Source organism: Nothoprocta perdicaria, unplaced genomic scaffold (assembly GCF_003342845.1).
Source record: "Nothoprocta perdicaria isolate Ctin4 unplaced genomic scaffold, notPer1 scaffold_166, whole genome shotgun sequence".
Lineage (NCBI taxonomy): Eukaryota > Metazoa > Chordata > Aves > Tinamiformes > Tinamidae > Nothoprocta > Nothoprocta perdicaria.
The window spans coordinates 613,651-636,983 of NW_020454827.1; the positions used below are offsets into that span (position 1 = coordinate 613,651).

The window sequence follows — 23,333 nt, forward strand, 5'->3', positions numbered from 1 at the left end:
TATTTGAGGGGAGAACGTAGGGAGGAARGGGCCAAGCTCTTCCCAGTGGTGGCCAGGGACAGGACAAGGGACAACGGGTATAAGTTGAAACCCAGCAGCTCCATCTCCACATGAGGAAGAGTGTCCTTGGTGTGAGGGTGCCAGAGCCCTGGCACAGGCTGCCCAGGGAGGCTGTGGAGACGCCTGCTCTGGAGATCTCCCAAACCCGCCTGGATGCGGCTGAGTGTCCCTGCTGGAGCYGGGGATTGGACTGGATGATCCCTAGAGGTCCCTTCCAACCCCAGCCATTCTGGGATTCTGCAAAACTCTGTGAAAAACCTGTGTACCCTCCCTGCATTGTGCCCCTTCCAGTAACATCCTGCTAGCACAGATGCCCACAGAGCTCAAGAACGCATCCTAACGGCTCAAGGCTGCACAGGAGCCAGCTGTGTCCCGCTCAGCTGCGGAGGCGGCCGGACACGGTTCGCTGCCGCTCCCCACAGGAGCCGGCGCCGCGGAACCCSTTCGGGCAGGGCCCGGCCCGGCCCGGCGGGGCGGCGCGGGGCTCTGCTGCCGCTGTCTGGCGGCTCCAGCGGCTCGATCCGCCGCGGGGGAATCCGGCACCGCCGCCGCCCCGCGCCCCGTCCCGCCACCTCAGCGTGGCGCCCCACGGCGCATGTGCGCGCGCCGCCCAGCGGCCGTTCTGCGCAGGCGCAGTAGCGGCGCCGCGCACGCTCTCGCCTCCCGCCCCCCCCCACCCCGCCACGCGCATGCGGTGTGGCGGCTCGGTGACGCATGCGCACTGCGTGCGCTCCCACACCTTACGCAAGGCCGCTGCAATCGCCCTGCGCTTTATCCTGTCCGACCTTGAGCGCGCCGCCGCGCGCAGGACCCGGGCTGCCCATCGCCGCCCCGGGTGGCAGAGAGCCGCTCGAGCGCCCGCGCTCCCCCTACTCCGCGCTGCCCGCGCCGGTTGCCCGCCCTGAGGCGCTGAGGAGGGCGGCTCTCAGCCGCCCGGCGCGCTCCTTCCATCAACGGAGCGGCCGAGGCGCGAGCGGAGAGTCAGGCGCGCGGCGGGGCAGCCCGCGCCGGGGGTCCTGCGGCGGCACGCCCCCCCCCCCCCCCCCCGCGGCGGCCCACGTGAGTGGAGGGTTCGAGAAGAGCCGCGCGCAGCCCCGTCCCGCCGCCGCCATCACCGGCCCCGCCATGGCCCTGCTCAGCGCCAGCCGCGGCGCCGCGCGCCTCCCCCGCCTGCTGCCGCGGGGCGCCGGCGGCCCCGCCGCCAACGGCCTCGCGCAGGTGCGGCCCGCGCCGGGAGACGGGCGGGCGAGTGGCCGCGCCGCCGCCCGGGCCTGCTCGGTGGCCGCGGGGAGGCGGCTCTGGGGGCTCTGCCCGCTGCACGTGCCGGGGTTTTGACCCCCCAAAACGCGTAACCGGCGGGGGGGGGGTTTGGGCCGCGGGCGTGGTGGGTTGGGAGCGGGTTTTCCAAGTGCTTGGCCTAGTCCCTGGAGGTGGGGGAGGGCCGGCCTGCGCAGGGCCTTGTTTGGGGCCTTTTTTCCCTCTCTTTGGGGGATATAGGAGAATTGGGCGGAGATTTTTCTAMTTTGTGGCTTGCTTGTACCCATGGCTGGTCAACGTCAAGCTCGAGTGTGCTCGTGGGGGTATTTTATAAATGGCCACGGACGTCCAGACCTCCAGCGGCTGCGGGGGGCTCTTGCCCCGGGCAGCCCCTGCAGGCCTGCAGCGAGCGCAGGAACGGGAGCAAAACGGTGGTGTTCCCGGGCGCTTTCAGCTGCGTTAGGATATTTTGTTACAAGTTCCATTTCAGATGGGGGGGGAAATGTTATACCTAGTGGGTTTTTTCGTGTTTTTTTTTTGTTTTTTTTTTTTGACTTGCACGTGCAAAGTTGTGGCCAGAGCAACATTTTACGAATTACTGCAAAAGTCCCACTGCAGCTTCTTCAAGGGACATCGTTGGTGCTTCGTTGCTGACTTTTGTAAAGCTCCAAGGAGCAGAGTTAATGTTTATCTGCTGCCACTCGCCGCGTGCTGGAGGTTCGGGTTAACTCACTGAAATGTCTTCTGTCTTCTAAATTGGTAACGAGTTCACAGGCTGTTTTGCATGAGCAAATTTTCTCAGCTCTGGTGATACAGGTCGGTTGTGTCCTCCCAAAAAATGAAGGCGGCAATTGCTTTGGGACTCCATGATAAATAGAAATTGTATCAAATTCTCATTTACTTTTAAAATAATACTATAAAAAATCCGTGTTACTTGAAAGGTATGACTTGAAGGCAATCTGATGTTGAAAACTGGAACTTGATTGGCACATCTTTATTTTACAGACATTCTGGAATGGCCTCAGTCAAAATGTTCTCAGAGCAGCAGCAAGCAGACATTATGCGTAAGTGTTTCCTTGTGCTTCAGGTTTTGTAGTTTGGTATTATCTTCATTTTCACCCTAGTTCCACAGCTGATTGTATGCAAAAAGGGAGCAAAACCAAATTGCTGTTTTCTGCTTYGTGAGCACTTAAGAAGTTTAGTAACAAGTTTTCTATTTGGGCCACTCTTTAAGAGCAGTATTCCAATAAATACAGAGAACTTGCAAAGTCTCAACAAGCCAGTTAGTTGCATCGAAGAAAATGTTTACTTTTTAAACTCATTTCAGCAGCTGCAAAAGGTAAAACCAGAACGCATGAGAATTAGTTTTTTTAAGACTGTATCTTTATTACTACCCCCTTGCTCCTACCAGGAGCAGTCTCTGCAAAAAGTGTTTAGGGATTTCCTGTTAGACACAAAAGAGGTGCAGCTGTTTATTTTAAGTGTCAGTTACCCCTCTCCATCACATGTCATGAAATCAGAGTGATCTGCAGCTCTATTTCACTGCATCTAAACTAGTTTCAGGCAGCTTGTCTGTTCTACTTGCCTCTTTTTTCTTGCAGGATACAGAGTGGGTAAAAAACATGTAGCAGGTAGTTGTGCAGCTGACATGTTTTGTAACTGATGCCCTGATGGCCAAGGGTCCAAAACAGGGGSAATCTGTATGTGCTAGGAAAGCTGCCTGGCAGTTGAGGCAGGGGATCRCCCTGGATAAATCCCACCAAACAGAGGGAATCTGTGTGTGCTGGGAAAGCTGCCCTGCAGTTGAGCAGTTGCTCATTTTCAGGCTCGCTGCTTTATGACATCTTAAAATGATGGACCTAGCATCTCCTCACACTGTCTTAAGATACTGTCTGGCAAGGAAGTGGTTGCAATATCCTTTCTTCGTCTCAGATCATTATTTTATTTATCAGGCAAAACTCGGCTTCTGAATTCTTTTTGGCCTCAAAGGGTGACTATGCCCTTCCTGGAAAAAGGAAAGGGTTCAAGTTTGGCTTGTGTAAGAACCAGACCTACTTTTCAGAGCTCCTCTGTTGATCTTTAGGATTGGGGAGGGGCRGGGGTGGAAATGCAGCTCTGACTGTGTTTCAGAGGCTTGCATGGATGTATCCAGCTCTTACTGTCTTCTCTTCATTGTTTAAAAATAAACCAATTCAATATTTTGTTAAAATTTTTCACTCCAGGTGGTTGCTTTCAAGCACAAGTTTGAGTATTATCATCAAAACTAACCAAAAAACAGTCTAGGAAATTTCGTGTGGGGAGGGGCCGAATCTGTTGTTGTTTCATGTTTATGTCAAAAAGAGCAATGATTGAGACTATATATAGACTTAACAAAGGTTCTTCTGGTGAAGAATAGTGTTTCAGTTACGTAGATAAACAAGTGGAGATTTAGGTAAAATGTGATGGAATTCAGAGGTGCTTTGTACCAGGCTGACTTCCAGTGTAAGGTGTTTTCTGGCTTTAGTCTAATGCTCAGGATTAAAATATGGGTTTGCTTTGCAGAAAATGCCTTGATCCTGCCTTCAAGATGGGCAGCTYCCTTGCCCTTCAAGGTAACTACTACAGAAAGGTGACAACTCAYGATTTTATGTCATATGCTTTACAGCTCAGAAGCAATCAAAGGTGCCGTTATTGGAATTGATTTGGGTACAACCAACTCCTGCGTGGCAGTTATGGAGGGAAAACAAGCTAAAGTAAGTCCAAACGAGCATCATTGCGCGCTAGCTCTGCTAGGGGTTGGATTTCAGAGTGGGGGTCTCTGGCAGCACTGTTTCCTGATGCTGCCCTCTTCGGGTTCTTACGTAGGTGCTGGAGAACGCTGAAGGTGCCCGCACAACGCCGTCGGTTGTGGCATTCACGGGTGATGGTGAGCGCTTGGTGGGGATGCCCGCCAAGCGGCAGGCGGTCACCAACCCCCACAACACCTTCTAYGCCACCAAGCGCCTCATCGGGCGGCGCTTCGATGACCCCGAAGTGAAGAAGGATATGTGAGTGAGAGCAGAGAACGCATCGCGTGTTACACTGCGTACTGCACAGCGGGACTTACACAGTTTTTAAATGCAACATGGGCAGTGAAGTAGTTGAATCTTCATGACTGGAGCAGTTGTTGCTGATATGCTGAAGACTGCTTTGTATTTGGCTGTGTTAGTTGCTAATCTTTGAGGTTTTCAGTATTGAAATTGTATAACGAGCCTTTTGGTCTGCCCCACAGTCTTGCTGATGCTGTGCAGAACCGTCAGCATCTGTCAACAATGCTGTGCAATTATACCAAGAGATTTGTGGTTAAGTGATTTTAGCTGAATGAGGCGGGGAAAACAAAATACTTTGGTGCTTCTGGGGCTCCTCAGATCTGCAGCTGTCATGGGAAAGCTTGGTGAAAACCTGCACATGTTGTTCTGCTGGKGTTCATTCTAAGGACTTGGTGCTGCATGTGGTGCCATTCTTGCAGAAATCAGCTCTGGAATTTTTTCTCTTTCCTAGTAAGAACGTTCCCTTCAAAATAGTCCGTGCCTCCAATGGGGACGCCTGGGTGGAAGCTCATGGGAAGCTCTATTCTCCAAGCCAGATCGGTGCCTTTGTGCTGATGAAGATGAAGGAGACAGCAGGTTGGTGCAGCATGGGCTTTGCCGTGTTTGAACACAAATGGGAGCTGGGTGCTGGGGAAAGGAAGAGCTGCAGCTGTCAGAAACGCTTTTTGGTTGTGGAGCCCCTGGACAGCAGGGCCTCCTGTGGAGCAGRTAGTGGAGGATACAGAGATGGGCTGCTGCACAGTCCCAGGGCAAGTCAGTCTTCCTGCCTCAAGTGGGGACTTTGACAAGATGTTAGTGCTTTATTTAAAGCATATTCTTTCCAAAATTGACTACTGTTTTGAGGTGACTGGATTACCTACCTGGCAAATGGCTTTTGCCTACTCTGTTACTATAAAGTCTCCATCGTGAGTTACAAGAAGGGTTGTTGTATTGAACTGGAGTTGTTTTTTTTCCCCACTTTCAATTCTTAATACGATTTCGGGGGGAACTGAGTGCCATACGTAAGCAAAAACACACCGAGTTGCTGTTTTGTGCAGTCTGATTTGGAAAGCACTCGGGCATCCAGTATTAAGTATTTGGAGAAGCCTGGATGTTGTTACTGAAGGTTCACTAGAGCTATTTCAGTGTTGCATCCAGGGCATTTGCTGAAGTGCCATTGAGGAATGAAATAACAAGATGGAGGGTGTGAGGCATCCAGGTGTGATGGTCCTGTCTTATTTCAGAACCAAGGCTTGTGCCCCTTTGCCTTGAGCAGTAGGTTCTCTRCGTCAGCTGAGTTTTGCCCTGGATGCTACCTCAATTTGCCTCTTTTCCAAGCAAAGCAAGAATAATGAATGAGTAAGGGTTAATGCACAGGCATAAATCTTGCTGGCGTGTAGTCTGCATCTCACATGTGGTCTTATTTTTAGCAGGTCTGAATCTGCCTTTGATTACATCCTGCCCTTTTTCAAGGCTAGAAGGTTCTGACATGAAACTAGACTGTAATATGTATTTCTGTTGTACTGCRTTTAGCATTTCCAGCTCTCACTTGCAAATGTGTAGTCTTTGTGCATTACTTCAGTACAAGTGTTGCCTGCAGCAGACTGCAGCAGCAAACACAGGAAACTTCAGTCTTACACCCCAAAAAGGCAAGCTAAGCCCTCAGATAAGCTCTTGCTCACCAGCTCYGTGTGGTTACAGATCAAGGACAGAGGGCTTGGCTCTGTCAGAGGTCTAAAGGCTGTTCCAGTGACCTGAATAAGGAAAGATTTGGCTTTGTTGCACCTCCCTTTGCATTGTCCTCAAAAGCTGCAGGTTTTTGAGCAGCAGACTTCTCTTTTCAGCTCAGGGGAAAAAAATCTTAACTACATGGTAATTTGATTGCCATTTTTAATTGCGAAGCTAACCTTTTTTGTGTATTTTGTTTTTCTCCCCAGAAAACTACCTGGGACATTCAGCGAAGAATGCAGTGATCACAGTTCCTGCTTACTTCAATGATTCCCAAAGACAGGTATTCACTAAGCTGTAAGGCTTTTTTTGGTTTTTTTTTTTTTGGTCTGGCTTTTAGACTGAGTTTAGTTTCTACTCTCAACATCTTTGCTTCTTTCCAGGCTACCAAGGACGCTGGGCAGATTGCTGGCTTGAATGTTCTGAGGGTGATTAATGAACCAACAGCAGCTGCCCTTGCCTATGGTCTGGATAAGTCTGAAGACAAAATGTARGTGCTTGTTCATAACACCTATTCTCTCTTAAATAATCATGTTGCAATTTGTTTTATAAGTGCATCTTGATGTTTTTTGGGAAGTCTTTTGTTTTTGAACTTAATTACCAAAGCTGAGTGTTAGTTGAGTTCTTAACTGTTGTTAGCAGTGACAAAGTGTAGCTCAGGACAGCTGGCTCTCAGCACTGGTGCTTAAGGGTGATGTAGGGGGTATGTTCAGGTTTGGTGCCCAGTGTGCTGCCTGCATTCTACCTTCTGTCTCTATCAAACATTCACTTTTCATTTCTGGTGCAGATCATAATGTTGTGGAAGTCTCATACTTTGCAAAGTGTTTTTTTATAGTGGTTCCAGCGTCCATGCACTTGTCTCTAGGTGTGCAAGCCCCTTTTTGGGGAAGGAGCTACCAAACCACATAYGCAGGAGCCCTCCCTGCTGAACCTGCAGGGTTTTGTGCCTCTCTAATGCAGCAGCTTGGCATAGAAGACTTCTGTGTGGACTCTGTGCCTGAGAAATAGGTGCACTGTGCAATCTGTTCACAGGTGTCTTTAAAGAAGGTTTTTAGCTGACTCCATGGATGACAACATGTTTTGTGGACAAAATGTTTTGGGTTGCCCAACTTTGTCTAGAAAGTAATGTTTTTCTGCCTCTGTTCTTGCAGTATTGCAGTCTATGACTTGGGTGGTGGCACTTTTGATATTTCCRTTTTGGAAATCCAGAAGGGAGTCTTTGAGGTGAAGTCCACCAATGGTGACACTTTCCTAGGAGGAGAAGACTTCGACCAGGCCTTGCTGCAGCATATTGTCAAAGAGTTCAAGCGAGAGGTGAGGTGTCTCATCAGAATTCGGTCTGTGTTTAAGCTTGGTTTAACTTCTGTGGAAGAGTGGGCATTTATTTAAATTACTAAGACTGAGGTTGTCATCCGCATCATACCTGAGATTTAAAAGCAGAGWATTAAGGACATGTGGTTAGCATGACTTCCAGTTCTTACTCTTATTTGCATAAGGCAGAGTAGTACTCTCCTGGAAAATGGATGGAATTGCAGAACTTCTGCTTTATTTTTCTCCTGGAGTGTAGCAGAACTATCCAATACATAATCTATTTATAAATCCATGGATAAACTGGATATATCAATACAGTTACCTTATAGTGTACTGTAAGGCTGCCCRTGGAAACGATGTGGTGTAATTTATACTCCACTGCTAATCTAGTCTTGCTTTTATATSTGGGAAGTGGCAACTTCTCCAAGCTTTAATAAGTTAATGTGCCATGCAGTCATTTCCAGAGCAGCGAGGGCTAGCAGATTTTTTTTTTGAAATGCTGAATATATTTGCCAGAGATAAGAGAAATCAGCAGAAAAGTGAATGTATCTGGCTCTATTTCTGCATCTATTCCTAAAGTATGATAGARAAGTGAATTCCAGGGAAGAAAAGCACTCTGTAGCTGTTGGCAAAAGCCAAGTTTTCCTTGGCTAACAGTTTGTTAACYAGTGTTTCTTGTTGCTTAGACTGGAGTTGACCTGACTAAAGACAACATGGCCCTTCAAAGGGTGAGAGAAGCATCAGAGAAAGCAAAGTGTGAGCTGTCTTCATCTGTGCAAGTAAGTGGCTGTACTCGGAGCTGTCTAGTAAAACACTGTATTACATTTGTTTCCAAAAAACTGTAAAGCAAAAAGCAGAAAACTGCTTTCTATTCTAGCAGAAGAACCTTTGGGTGAGATCAGTTTAGCTGAAAATCATCAACAGGATAGTCTGCCAGTATCTGGGAGAGAAAATAGTTGCTTGAAGGGTAGCAGTGCTATTTTTTTCTGCCTCTGTTCTGACAAGATGCTGATGCCTTATGCAGGGAATATGACTTTCTGGGATGGGCGTGTAGCTGCAGTTGGTCCTGCTTGCTGCATTTGTGGCAGCCCTTGTGGTTTTGCTAGAGCTGTTGCAAAATCTTGTGATATTATTCATGTGCCGCAAACTATTGTGCAGCTAGACTTGTAGCCCTGGAGCAGCTAGCATGGCTGAGAGGAAATATTATTTGCAGAGAATCTTCACTTATTTGCCCATAGGAGTGTTGTTTAGCCAGCAGACAGTTTACACCCCCTTTTTCTTTGCCTGCTTCATATAGTGATGCTTTTAAGCGTGACCTTTATTCACTTCTGAATAAGGAGCTGGAGAAGCAGCAAGCTAGGGGGTGTAATAGCCTTGCTGAAATGAAATCAAGGTCAATTACAAAGTAATTGAAATRGGGACTATGGCAGTTTCTAAATTTTGAGTGAATTTTTTTTTGTCAGCGGTGGTCATTTTGGCAGCCAATGGAGAAGTCATAAGAAGGAGTTTAGGCCAGTCACAATAGAAGCACAGTCCTGCCAGGGATGTAGCAGTCTGTTTTACTAGCTCATGAGCTGGCAAGTACAGTCTCTTCATACTAGAGAGAACCGGATTCTTTAATTCCTTAGCAGTGAAGAATAACTGCTTGCTTTTGGCCAAGTTCTTCCTAGTATTWGACTCTGCTGCTTAGAAAAGGGAGGGCATTGGTCTAGCCAGTAATATAAGTTCATATAATGTTTTCTAGACTTAATCTCTGGAGCTTAAAGCATTAATGTTATAATTGGTTTGATTTGTGACACACTGTGCTGTCAGCATGACTCGACATCCAAACATGATGGTTGTTGAATTTACTCTATGCTTGACTTTGAAAATGCAGCATGTGAACTTGTGAGGCCAAATAACCAAAAAAAAAAGATGAGGATTATGGTCCCTGGGACTGATGAATTTTAGTTACTTGCACCTCGGTGTTTGCATTTGAGGAAATGGTTGTGAGTTATATTCTTGAAGTGGGTTGTCTTGTATGAAATATTAGGCATTTGACAGGCTGGAAGAGTTTCAATGGACTTCCCTCCAGCAGAGCATAGGGGGAGGGAACAAAGATAGTAAATTCTGATATTTACCTCTTATCTCCTGGCTATGATGAAAGCTAAATACTAGTGACTGAAAGCACTAGTGCAAAGATGGTTTCATCTCAATWTGTTTATAGTAACATTAAAAGATGATGAGTGTAAGACAACATTGCATAAGCTGCAGTGAGCACTACTACTTGAAGATAAAAGACCTCCAATAACACAGTGTTAGATTTTATATTTAATAGTTGTAGCCATGAATTTTTTTTTAAGCAAATTTCTCCCTTCTCTTGTCAGAAATKTAAGATGTTCCTTATGCCACGTAGACCAGGGTCTGAGGTAAAGAGTAATGCAGAAATTCCAGGCACAACAGAGTGTGTGGCTCGATCTGAAACCTGCGTGTAGCCGCCTTGTTCTACAGTTGCTCTTCTTGACTCCTTGTCCCTTCCTGTGCTGCAGACTGACATCAACCTGCCCTACCTCACCATGGATGCCTCTGGGCCCAAGCACCTGAACRTGAAGCTGAGCCGGGCCCAGTTCGAGGGCATCGTGGCCGAGCTGATCAAGCGCACGGTGGCGCCCTGCCAGAAGGCCATGCAGGACGCCGAAGTGAGCAAGAGCGACATTGGCGARGTCATCCTGGTCGGCGGCATGACCAGGATGCCCAAGGTAGGAGGACACGTTAAGCTGCTGGGCAGAGAGCTGCCACTGCTGCCCGCTGCTCCTTTTTAAGGGTGTCCCAAAAAGGAAAAGTTGGGAACTTGTGACCTGCCCTTGCAGCACGGAAAGGCCCCCAGGAGTGGATTGTGTGCCAGGTAGGGATGGGAGAGCAGAAGCAAGGGGTGCTCAGCTGGCATGTGGGGGCCACAGCTGAATTGCGTCTTGCCAAGACAAATGGGAGTTCCAAGGAGTTACAAGTCAGGTTAAATTCTTCTGGTGTGCACAGAACATCCTTAAGATGCATGAACTATTTTATTTTCCCCTTTATATGTGGAATTAAGCATGTGGTAGAGGTATGCTTTGCACGGCAATAACCTGTTGGGCATTTTTGCCTTGCTGTGGCTTGCGTGACTGCAGAGCACCCACMGCGTGATGAGCTGCAGTGCGGTGCAAAAACTGCACAAGCAGAAGGGTTTTGCTGACTGAGCTTTCCTTCTTTAGTCCTCCTCTGGAAGTGWAGAATGACCCGTGTTAGTGTGTGCGCATGGTCATGCAGGAGGCAGGGGAAGGGCAACAAGATAAAAGCTGCAACTCTGGCCAAAACTTAAATGGGGTAACGGTGCTGCCCTCCCTGCAGGCTGTAGCAGCTGGATATGAGCAAAACAGGGTGGCTAACTCTATATAAAGGCCCAAAACAGCATCTGAGATCCTAGGAAACCTATCCTGAAGTATTATGTGTCTTTGGGGGGCAGAAGATGCTGCTTAAAAACAGGTCAGAGTTTAGCCCACTGCGGCTCTGAGGTCACACAGTGTTTTCCTGAGGGCTGCGCTGGGAGCTGTGGCTCCGCCGGGCGCCAGACCCTGTGTCCGTGCAGCACCCAGCACCTTCTCTCGCACACATTGTGCTGCTGAGTACCCCTGCTTGGAGGGAGCTCGTGTTCTTTGCACTATAGCGTGGGCAGTACTCCAGGAAACATAAAATGAATGGTTAGAAATAATGTTTCTTTGGTACTTAATGCCTCCAAGGGGGAGACTCACACTTACATGCTCACACAGTGTTTTCCTCTGTAACAAACACTCCCCGCTTGAGTGCGGAGGAATGGGACGTTGGCTTCCAGCATGCGGTTCCTTGGCACGTGGTGCAGCCCTGGATAGGTATTTGCCTGGGAAGGGCTTGCTTGCGGCATGGAGGAGAGGGCCGTAGAGCTGTGGCCCATTGCAAGGGCCTCACTGCGTTCCCATCTGGGAGCTTCAGCRCAAACCTGTCATGGTCATGAGCATGTCCCTCTGAAAGGGCAGGACAGTGAAAAAGCTGCTAGTAGCTCAAAGCATCTGCTGACGGAGCAGCTCTACCTCTCCGTCAAAAAAGCCCATTAAATAGAGTTGGAGAATGAGTTTGCTGTTCGTACAGCTTCAGTTTCTCTTTATTACACCCAAACAAGATGAGCTGTCCTTCTGCTCAGGCTGYTGTGACCTTCCCCTGTGTGCCACCTCCCCAGTGGTGCCGCCCTTGCCAGCTCTGCTGTGCCCAGCGTGGGCTCATGTGGATCCCAGGGCAGCAGTGCCTCCCATGGGATGATARTGTGGAGTGATCCCTTCTAGAAAGGCTGGGTGGAAAGAACAGTTGTGGGTGCTTGGCTTGACCTGTAGCTGGCAAACCCTGATGCAGGGCAGGCTGCGAGAGAGCCTCCAAAGGGAGCGTAACAGGGACACCTCGAGACTGAGCTTGCCGCGTCCTAGGAGCTTAGTCTTTGCGTCATTGCGTGGGGTTCTGTGGCAGCAGAAGCAGAAGGGACCCTTCAAAAGGGACTGAGCAGAGTGGGATGTCCGAGTGAGGGTTCCTCCAGTACAACCCTCTAGCCAAGACTGCTGGTGGTGGCGCACACTGAACATGAGCTCTGCTTTCTCCCCATCCAGGTGCAACAGACTGTGCAGGATTTGTTCGGCCGTGCGCCTAGCAAAGCAGTGAATCCTGACGAGGCCGTGGCCATTGGCGCCGCCATTCAAGGCGGYGTCCTGGCTGGTGATGTTACAGACGTGCTGCTGTTGGACGTGACCCCGCTCTCCCTGGGCATTGAGACTCTGGGAGGTGTCTTCACGAAGCTCATCAACAGGAATACCACCATTCCCACCAAGAAGAGCCAGGTACCTACTGATCTGCCTGGATCTCTGTTCCATGGTGGTCTCAAGACAGTCATTCCATGCTGCACAAAGCATCCAGAGAGATTATCCTGTCTTCTCAGCTTGCAAAACAGGCTTTAGTCAGCCCCTGAGCAGCATCTCTGTTAATTCTTCACCTATCCCAAGAGGATAAGCTGAGTTGACGTGTGCCAGAATATCCCACGATGTTTCTGCTCTGGTCAGGAACACAGTGTGTGTGCTGTGATGTAACTGTCAACACATCATTCTGAAAGGGAATTGTGTGGAGACCTCTTCCAACTGAGCACCACCCTGCTGAGCTGACCTTTCTTAGCCCGTGTGCCTGGGAAGGATCCTACCTCCTGCCCCACTTTTTCCTGATGCTCTTAAGTTTTGCAGGACCAAGAGACCAGTGAACTAGGCCTGATGTTTCCTTAGAGCTTTTTAAGGACCAAGGGCATGAAAATCAGGTAGTGAATAGTCATGCCTTCAGTTCAGYGCTTCTTTATGCCTCTCCTCGTTATTTAATCAACTTGCAGCACATGATCTGGTGCAGTTAGAATTTCCCAGCTATTCAGTAACTTTTTCCTTTTCTACAGGTGTTTTCTACAGCTGCAGATGGCCAGACGCAAGTGGAGATTAAAGTGTGCCAGGGGGAGAGAGAGATGGCGAGTGACAACAAGCTCCTCGGCCAGTTCACGCTGGTATGTTGGCTCTTAGGATTCATGACCTTAGACTCGACCTTTGAAAAGTTCAGGGCCTTCTCCATTTCAGTTGACCCTTGCTTTGAAGGCACTGTGAGGTTTGTACTTGTTGTTACAAAAGRCATTTGCTCCATTTTGCAGTAAAGAAGTAGCCTCCAAAGGTAGAATCCCTTTCTCGAAGAGCCTCCTGTGACATGGGAAGAACAGAAGGCGAGAGGGCTTTAAGAGGGAGCTGAAGTTTTTTTGAGCAAGATTTATATGATTTGGCAGCTGCTTTAGGGCTAGGCACAGGCACCTAGAAAGGCCCTCTCCAGTGCCAGGGGTAAACAGAGCTGTGCGGTACCTGGCCTGTGCAGCAGATGAGCTGAGCACTGTCCTTTCCTCTGGTCATTGCCATGGGGTGCTGATCTCACTGCAGACACTAGACCTGAGTCAGCAGGCTCTGCACTGTGGCCAGTTTCTAGCCTGGCACCTCTTTTTTCCAAGTTCCTGTGGAAGCTCCCTGCTTATTTGAGAAGGGCTGTGTCACCAGGATCTGTGTGCAACGTGTGGCATTCGCAGCTGAGCGTGGCCAACTAACCAGCTCCCTGCCCTGGTCAGTTTATTTAGGTAGAGRTAACTGCAGAGTGCCCAGAGGAGCAGAAACAAGACATGCCACCTTGCTGTCATGCCCCAAAGGCTGCATGAACAGCAGTGGCTTGCTCGCTTCTAAAGCAGCAGCTTTGTTATCTCCGAAACAAACACGTGGTCATGTCTTGCGGGGTCTGTGGACTTGTCTGTGTGCTGTTAAATCTGTCAGAGTATTGCTAATTCACCCCAGGATGCTGACAGGCATTTAAATGGCTCAGCCCGGAGCTTAGTTAATAGTGGAGCTGGCTGATGGCCACGATAACGCGCCCGGCATCAGAGGCTGGTACCCTGAGCTCATGTCTGTGTGGGAGCTCATGGCTGAGCGCTGCTCACTTCCAGGTTGGAATCCCTCCAGCGCCACGCGGAGTGCCCCAAATCGAGGTCACGTTTGACATCGACGCCAACGGCATCGTTCACGTCTCGGCCAAGGATAAAGGCACCGGACGCGAGCAGCAGAGTAAGTACGAGAGCCCAAGGGGGCTGCGGAGCAAAGGAGGGGAGGGTTGTGGTGCAGCTGAGGTGGCTGCTGGTGGCACCGGGTGACTCTCAGTAACAGAGCTGCCACGCTGGGGATGCTGCAGCCCAGCAGCAAGGACTGCAGTGTGTTATTTGGGCTAAAGGCAGGTTTGTTTCCAACTATTTTGTAGCAGAAATATTGAAGTTCAGGAATCTGCTGCAGGTATCCTGGTAACCACCTTGTTCATTTTCATACATACAGCCTCAGAACACCTCTCAATCTGGAAGTTCAGGGACTGGCAGTGTATTATGCTCCATAGAGCAATGAGATGTTAGGCCTGATGGTTTGGGCTAATTAATAATATGAATTTGTTTTTTCCGTATTCCTATCATGGACTCAGATATTGTGAATTAGCAGAAGACTGATTGGAAGCATTTGCAGATTTCCCCTGATAGAAAACAGAAAATAACCTCCCTTGTGCCTCAGACTGGAAAGTGTCTGTGCTGCATCTCAGCTGTTTCTTGGAGGAAACAAGACGAGCAATCAGAGGAAAATGCTGTTAAYGGCATTGGCAATGTGAAGGGATATGTTGTTCTTGATGACACAGCTTAGGCTTTGACTTAAATTTGTTTCCRGGAGTGCACTGCTTGTAGCCTTGGCTTCTTGTAGAGTAAAAAAGACTTTTTTACATGTTGTAGACCTCCAGCTCTGAGTTAAGTATCTCCTGGTAAGAGGCAACTAGAACTCCTTTGGTTGCCTGTCTGTATGTAGGCACAGTCTTAATTACAAAAACTGAACTCATCCTTCATCTGTATCCAATGCACAATGTGTACCTCTGTGTTCAGGGTACAATTTTTGTACCAAATATTGTACAGATAACTGATTTCTAGTAAGTATCTTTATTTTGTATTTGCAGCATCCAAGGTGTTTTCTCTTTCCCAGTRAAAGAGTGCTTTCCTGTGGAACTTGACAAGCTTTTTTGGCACAAATGAAGCCAAAAGAGTGCTGTAGAATTGCGCTACTCTTGCTCGCTGAGGGCAGTATGAGCAACTGGGTGGCTCTTGCCCTGCTTCCAGCCTGGGCTGCTATCCAGCAGTGAAAGGAAACTCTGTGTCCCGGTAAACCGACTCCTCCTGTTGCTTTACCTGCCAGGACGCCCCTGGGGTTGGGGCCCTTGTTCATGTTGGCTTTCCAGGAGGAGTAAGTGCAGACCAGGCCAAGCGACACAGGGCAGGGCCCAGGGAGTGTCTGGGGAGCTCATGGCTCTCACATGTCAGGCTCCTACCCCACCAGCTGCCTCCAGGTTGCCCACGGGGTCTTCACTGGTGCAGAGCCAAGCGGCTGCTCTTCAGAGGCCTTGGGCAATAATGGCCTCCTCTTCTCTCCTAGATGAGCACGTGTTCTTCATTAATGCTTTTTCTCTAATGCAGTTGTCATCCAGTCTTCTGGTGGCCTTAGCAAAGATGAAATTGAGAACATGGTGAAGAACGCAGAGAAGTACGCGGAAGAGGACAGGCGGAGAAAGGTAAGGAGGTGGGGAAGGGCAAGGAACATGTCCCAGCTGCTGGTGGATCTGCTGGCAGCTGCTGTGGTGTCTTCTTAGCTGTGCCCGCCTTGAAGAAGCTGCTGGCCCTGGTCTGCACCCTCCCGGGCTGTTGGTGATGGAGTTACCTGCACATTTGGGTACTTCTTTCTGTCCAGTTGCACCTCACGTGCAAGAAGGTGTWTGCATGGAGTTCTGCTTGAGTTAGGTAACCAGCTTGTGGTTAGTATGTTAACTCCTTCCTGAGGAATTTCTGGCACTGGACACAGCAGTAAGCAGAGTTACCTGGCTGTTKTGCATGACAAACAGCTTACCAAATCTACAAAGGTGTTTTGCCATCGGTGCATGTCACCGTCCTGCTTGTTACCTTGGTGGTTTATCTGGCCGGATAAACCTGGTGGTTTATCTGGTCTGACTTGTCCTCCGCAGCCAGCTTCTTGCACTGATGTTGCCCCATTTCAATGGAGGCTCTACAGCAAGTATTTCCACAACCTTCTTCAAGTTTAGTTAAAGCTTAATCTGCAGGAGCTGCCAAGCAAAGCTGCACCTCAGCAGGCATCCWTTGCCAGTGGGCAGTTGTTTTCTGTCCCCTAGAAATTAACCCCTCGCTGGTATCTCACTGAGCATAGCRTTGGCCTTTGGTGCAGCTGAAGCTTTTGGGAGAGGGCCTCACTGACGCTTAGCACAGTCCAGGGATCGAGCCTGTGATAGCTTGTCGAGTTAATGGTTGGAGTTAATTGGTTTAATGAGGGTCACACTAATGAATTGTGCTGCTAAATATAAAGCACTGATGTTCAGACATGGGGAAGAGCTATGCTGGGATATGGCAGCAGCCAGTGTTTAGTGATTGCTGAAATGGGTGCACTGAGTTTATCTGCTTTGTGTTCTCCTGGTCTGCCCAGAAACGTTTTGAGCGTTCAGGCAACCCTGGGAATCTAACCCTTGGCAAAAGGATTGGGAAAGAGGTGGACGTGTAAAATGAAAAACATGTGGAGCAGCATCTCATCTCTGGAGCTAAAAAGCTCCAGAGCCCCAAAGCAGTGCCCTGTTAGCACTTGCAAATTGGATGCAGAGTGCACAGAGACCTGGGTTTGAAAGTTTYACTCACTGCTTAAGCAACTGCATCATTTCCAGGGGGTCTGGGTGGGAGCCCAGGGCTTGTGAAGAGGCTGCCCTGAGAGCTTCTTTCTCCTGCCTTGCTTTAAATATGTGCCCTGGATCACGGACCTAGCGTTACTTCTTCCCTCTTGGAGTCCAGGAGTGGGATTCCTCTCTGTCCAGCAAGCTCTGGCATGATTAGGCTGCTTTCTTAATTAACACTTCTGTCCTTTTACTTGCCATGCAAAACTGCACTTGTCAGAATTCCCTCATTGCACCTTTGTGATCAGGGCTTTCCTGTGGAGTTTTCATGGATGAATAGGTGGGATTATCAGTGTGCCAGGCCCAGTGTTCTGCTGTGAACTGTACATCCACAAACAGGAAGGCACAGCAGCAAAACCAGGCTATTTCTCATCAACTTTCTTCCCCAAGCAGTTGGTCTCCTGAGAATATTACTGCCCCTTTGTTCATGYAGCCTATTCTTTTGGGTGCAGAGGGCTGGGTGCCCCAGAGGCTTTTGCAGATGAAATAGTTCATGCTGACACTTTGAATTATCGTGTCTCAGCAGAGCTTCAAGCACACTGCTGTTCCTCACCTGGTCATTCCTCCAGGAGTGACTCAAATTTATTAATTAGCCCAATGTTGGGTTGTGTTTTCCCCCCCCAACTGTTGAGATGCTGTAAGTACTTGCAGGAAGAGGGTGTCAGAAAAACAACCTCACCATTTAGTCAACTCTAATGCCCTAATTGCAGAAGAAATCTAATAGTGAATGGTGGTTTTGGAGAGACCTCTGGGTTTTGCAAGGAGCAGAGCAGAGAGCCGTGCTGCCTCTGTAGCCACTGGCTTTCCTGGAACATCTGTGGCGYTTCTGCTTCCAGGGAAGTGAGTTTGGTGACAGAGGAGGTATGTGAGGGAGGACTGACTCCCTCAGCCTGCCTGTTTGGGCTTCCCTGTATCCAGGTGCACCTGGAAATGATTCTCTGCAACCTCCTTTCCCTCTCCTCTCTTTGAGAGGGACCATAGGTGGAAGCTGGGCAGTTTGGGGAAAGAAATAGCATTTTTTTTAATATACATACACAACTGATAGTGCCAGTGGTGTATGAGTTAAACCCCTCTGCCCTGTCTTCCCCAGGAACGTGTGGAAGCTGTGAACATGGCCGAAGGCATCATCCATGACACAGAATCGAAGATGGAGGAATTCAAGGATCAGCTGCCAGCAGATGAGGTAGGTGGTCCTGGATCACTCCACAGAAAAAGGAGGTGAGATTCCCCGTGGGGATCCATTTGCATGGTGGTTTTGTTTCAGAGTTTGTTCTTAACTCATAGCTGCATCTGTTCTGTGCAAAGACAGCCCAGCCATTGACCCCTCTGCCTTTTGGCACTTGAGTGGAATAAACGTGGCTTGTGGGAGGCTGTTAGGCCACGGTCTTGAGGATGTGGCCTGGATAACAGCAAATATCCCACTTCAAAGTGCGAGCTAAGCATCGGTGAAGGTCTAAGCACCTGCACAGCTAGTGATGAGAGGCTGCTGTGTGAATTACGCCCTTGCTGTGGCCTTGCAGGGCTCTGATAAGAACTGCACGGTGGCCTCTGTGAGTGAGGAAGTTTGCTCAAATGCTGCAAGATTATGAGCAGTGCCTCCAGCGTGGGAGCAGAGCGACAAAAGCTGATCTGCAGTCCTGGCACTCGGAACAGGGCAAGCCCAAGAAGTCGGAAGCAGCGGAAGCTGTTGTACCCACTCGACTCTTTTTTTTTTTTTTTCCTTGACTTTTGGGGTGAAGTGGATATTTAGCCTCAGCACAGGGCTGTTAGTACTGCTCTAAATGACRGTTTCTGCATTAGGAATTTCAAAGGCCAGGTTTAAGGCAAATTTTGCCATCTTTAAGTTAGCGACTTCCAGAAACAGAGCTTCTGGGGCGCTCTGAAGCGTTAGGGAGACCTCAGTAGTAGTTTATTGCTATGTGGCCTCTGATACTGGAGGCTTTTCCAGCTCAGCTCTTCCGGATGTGTGATGGCTTGCAGTGCATCTGGAGGTTCCTCTCCCAGGAACACAGAGCAAAGCCTGTATCTCTGCTCCCTCTGCTTTTGGGGATACCAAGGGCTTGTGGTTGGCGCAAGGCTTGGAAGAAGCTCCGCACAATCTGCGTGGAGATGAGAGCCTTACAAGGCACAAGGACCTCAACTGCCTTCCCCACCTCGTGGGTGTGAATGAAGCAAAGGCCGTGCCCACGTTTTGGCTGCGCAGAGCCCTGAGCAAGTGCTGCCAGCAGAGCTGTCCCCAGCACCCCTGCCCCTCCGGAGCTGCCTCCCAAGCAGCGTGCTGGGGTGACAGAGAAGCACTGGGAGTGTTTGGCAGGCGGCTCCCATGGCTAGAACGAGACCACATTCCCTTCCTACAACAAAAGAGTTAAATGGGGTGGTTCAAGCATCCTCCTTGGCGCGCTCTCTCCCTCCCTCCCTCCTGGCCTTGGCGGGTGGCTCCATGTCTGCAGCGCAGGGTGTCCTTGGCACTTCTGCTGATGCTGCAGACARGGGGGGCAGCTAATGCCCGCTGTGGTGCGGTTGGTGACGTGGCCCTGTGCCCGCTGGGAGCTGAGCACCGTTATAGTCCCCGCACACGGCATCTTTTGAGACTTTGTTTCAGTGCTTTTTGGAGAAAAACGGCAGCTTGGCTGTGGTCAGTAGGTGGGTGAATCGACAGGAATGCTGCTTGGAGTGAAACGGGTCCCGCGTTGCGTCATGTTTCTTGTAACTTATTTGCAGTGCAACAAACTGAAGGAAGAAATTGCTAAAATGAGGGAACTTTTGGCTCGTAAGGATACTGAAACCGGAGAAAATATCCGGCAGGCGGCAACCAGCCTGCAGCAGGCGTCCCTGAAGCTCTTTGAAATGGCGTACAAGAAAGTAGGTTCAACCCTTGGTGCTTTATGGGGCTGGGATGGAGGGGGTGCTTGGGCCACCACACGTTTAGGCAAGAGCTGGAGGTATCACTTGGTCTTGGTGCAGCTGCCCTGGAGTAGAACTTGCCGTGGCAGCAGCTGTAAAGGACATGGGKGATGGCCAAACATGCTTCGTTCCTCTGAAGTGGAGTAGGGGAAGCCACTGGATGCCAGTAATAGAAGAGCATCCGGATCTGCAGATGAGGATTTAGGTGTATTTAAAGTAATATAATGTCTAAGCTCTTCCAGAGGCACTGGGATAACAGACTTCTTGTTCAGCCTCTCTGAATTTTCAGGAGTTTTTTTGTCTGTCTTCCTAGCAAGAGGCCCATCAATTTGAGGCCTTTTTGGCAGATGTGCCCTTAGCCTCTCTGAAGTCTCCTGAGATAGAAATGTCCCGTTCTGCTCGGGTGACCTTGGTGGTGATGAGCTCTCCTCAACATGGAAAACTTTATTTTCTTAATGTCAAACTGGAATGTTTACTGCAGTGTAAGCCTGTTATTTAATGCCCTGGAAAAAGGAAAATAAGACAGTTTCCTTCCTCTTGGTAGCAGTCATACAGAGATAATTACTTTCATTCTCTAGTGGACAATTAAGCTTTTGGGGGGGGGGGGAGTTTCTTCTATCTAGAAATAACTTAAAGCAGCTAGCTGGAAATAAATCTGATTGAGAGAAGTGTGGTGATACTGCAACTAATAAGTGGACTCTTTCACAGATGGCCTCAGAACGAGAGGGATCTGGAAGTCCAGGAGATCAGAAGGAAGAGAAGCAATAAGGAGTCTCTGTCTTGCCTAGACTGGAGTATGAAGAGGATGTTCTTGACGCTTGGGAGAGAAGGGGCCTTCCTGAGCAGAAATGGGCAGAATTCAGACTTACTGTGTTTTTGCAGTACTCTATATATATAAAAAAAAATCTTTAATGTACAAACCTAGTGATGTGTCTGCTAGATAAATTGTCTCTTGATGGAAGTTAATTCATGCCAGACAAAGTTCTAAGTCTTGGGCCCTGTGGTATTCCACTGAGCTTCCTGGGGCCTCGCTGATCACTTCTTTCTGATAGTACACCATTGTGTCATCTAAATTCAACGTCGGCSTTTGGAAACCATGTTATTGAATCTAAGGATGGAGACAGAAGTGCTGGGGAGGAGCGATGCCCCTGGAGAACCGAGTACCTGGGAGAGGGGGATCAGGCCCCGTGCTCAGCAGTGACACGGCCGGCACTGTTCCTGGAGAACAGAGAGGGCTGCAGCTACCCTCATACCTCTGCTCTGAGGGACAGGGACAGCTTCAGATTTAGCTGTGCCATTATTTCTTACAAAAGAGACTGGGTGGAAGTGACATACTTTGCTTGTCTGAGCCTTCTGCTCCATCCTGTGTCTGTTCTCTGCTTATGGCGAAACAATTTCCTTAATAAAACTTACTGGATCTGCTCTGGATTTTTTAAATAAAAACGAAAGTGTCCAAAGTGGAGGTGGTGATGTCCTGCCACTTGATGGAGAAGGTGGGCACGTTAGCTGCCTGTGAAATGCTCGCAGAGGAGCAGGCTGACGGTGGGGGTTGCTAGTGTTTGTGCTCAGTTCAGACTAGGGGTTGACCTGCTGGAAAGCAGCTCTGGGGAGAGGGGTTTGGGAGTCCTGCTGGACAAAAGTTTGCCATCAGGCAGCAGTGCCCTTATGGCCAAGAAGACTAATGGGCTCCTGGCTGCATGAGGAGGATGTCAGGGTGAAGGAGGAGGGGATTCTGATCCTGCCCTGCTCTGCTCTGCTCTTCATCTTAGCGCTGGTGAAGGTATTGAGGGCTGTTATGTGGGCTGCTCAGGACAAGAGGGACATGGAGCTTCTGGAGAAGGTCCAGCAGAGAGCAACAAAGATGATGGAGCATCTATCGTCTGAGGAAAGAATCAGAATGCTTAAGGTTGGAAGGGCACATGCAGGGTCACCTAGAGCACGTGGCACAGACTACATCCAAGTGGGTTTTAAAGATCTCCAGAAAAGGAGACTCCACAACCTCTCTGGGCAGCCTGTTCCAGGRCACTGTCACCCTCACTGTTGAGGAAAAAGTTCCTGCAGAACTTTTGGTGCTTCAGTTTGTGGCTGTTCAGTCTTATTGCTGGCCACCACTGAAAAGAGGCCACCCCATCCTCCTCATTGCCTCCCTTGAGGTATTTATAGACACTGATCAGGTTCCCCCTCAGCCTTCTCTTCTCYAGGCTGAACAGCCCCAGCTCTCTCAGCCTTTGCTCATAAGGTAGATGTTCTAGGCCCCTAATCATCATGATCACCCTCATCAAAGACTGAGYTGGGCCTGTTTAGCCTGGGGATGCTAAGAGAGGATCTGATCAATATGTATAAATATGAGGGGAGGATGTGGGGAAGATGGGGCCAAATTCTTGGTGGTGGCCAGTGACYGGACAAAGGGCAATGAGTACAAGTTGAAACCCAGGCAGCTCCATCTCTGCGTGAGSAAGAGCTGCTTTGCTGTGAGGGTGCCTGAGCCCTGGCCCAGGCCGTCCAGGGCGGCTGGGAAGGCTCCTGCTCTGGAGATCTCCCTAATCTGCTTGGATGTGACTGGGTGCCCCGTGCTCAGGGTGTCCCTGCTGGAGCAAGGGTTGGACTGGATGATCCCTAGAGGTCCCTTCCAACCTCAGCCATWCTGGGATTCATGTGAGAAGGCATGCCTGCTTTCAGGTCAGGATCCAACCCCTCTGTGCACACGTGCTGTGGCTGTGCCCGCAAGACGGCAGCGGGAAGTTGGGCTGGGATCTGCACTGACTAGCCTGGGGCCTGAGACCACTGCTTCCAACAACCCTGTTTTGCTCCCTGAGGTGCAATCTCCTTGCCATGGTGCATTCAGGATCCTCCTGCCTCTGTTCTAAGATATTTCCTTTTCCTCTGGTCCTGCAGGGTGCGAAAGAAAAGCAAATTTCAGAGCTGCTGCCTGGCGCTGCAGGCAGGTTTTCAATGCCCGGCTGTGAGGCCGGGTGTTCTGAACCTTCCTGCCCCTCCTAACGTGGCAATGGGGAGGGAGAGAGGCCTTCAGCTCTTGCAAAGATACCAGCAGCACTAGCGAGGAAGCTGTTTCTGCTCTAAAACAACCAGAGAACAGGCCCAGCCTAAGGGGGGCAGCAGTTTCCCCTGTTGCCTGGTAAATGCGGAGCCTGGTAAAACGCCCGAGTTGTGGATTAGAAACGGCAAAGCAGAGGCGGGGAGTTTTGCTCATGGGCGGGAGGTTCAGGTGAGCTGAGGGGCTCTGGAAACTGCTGGTGCTGCAGCCGGGTGCCGGGAAGAGGCTGGGCCCAGCGGGGCTCCTCAGCTCGCCGGCCTCAGCGGCAGGGAAGGTGYCGCGTGGCTGCGCACACGGATGATCCCGCACAACGCCGTGGTGCCGGATCCCGCCTTGCGCGCGCTTCCTGGCTCAGAACAAGACRTGGCTGAGGGCGCCGCGCAGCGACTCGGCCCTCACAAACGGCACCCACAAACCCCAGGAGAGCGCCGGCTGAGGACGGGCGGCTCGTGACACCCCAGCCCGCCCACAGCTGCTGCTTTGGCCCCGGGGGGCCATTGGGACACACGGGTGGGAATGGCCGGTGTGTCACGAGTGTGCCGGGCCTCAGTGGGGCACAATGGGCCGGTGTGTCACGCGTGTGCCGGGCCTCAGTGGGGCACAACGGGCCAGTGTGTCACGAGTGTGCC

At 50.0% G+C, this 23,333-nt stretch overlaps 1 protein-coding gene and 1 non-coding gene across 2 annotated transcripts; both read left to right on the top strand.

Annotated features, from left to right (window-relative positions):
• Positions 1 to 1,230: 1,230 nt before the first annotated feature.
• Positions 1,231 to 21,019, top strand: HSPA9 (heat shock protein family A (Hsp70) member 9). The gene is made up of 17 exons (XM_026035709.1): positions 1,231 to 1,278; positions 2,323 to 2,381; positions 3,962 to 4,049; positions 4,162 to 4,343; positions 4,837 to 4,961; positions 6,302 to 6,375; positions 6,476 to 6,582; positions 7,244 to 7,406; positions 8,090 to 8,182; positions 9,932 to 10,141; positions 12,050 to 12,277; positions 12,871 to 12,975; positions 13,945 to 14,062; positions 15,493 to 15,587; positions 17,836 to 17,928; positions 19,467 to 19,607; positions 20,358 to 21,019. Exons 3-17 carry the CDS (start codon positions 4,029 to 4,031, stop codon positions 20,415 to 20,417), a joined length of 1,815 nt encoding a protein of 604 aa, XP_025891494.1. The 5' UTR covers positions 1,231 to 1,278; positions 2,323 to 2,381; positions 3,962 to 4,028; the 3' UTR covers positions 20,418 to 21,019.
• LOC112944365 lies at positions 12,510 to 12,580 on the top strand. Its single transcript, XR_003248760.1, has one exon. It is a non-coding gene; the product is annotated as a small nucleolar RNA SNORD63 (small nucleolar RNA).
• Positions 21,020 to 23,333: the final 2,314 nt, after the last annotated feature.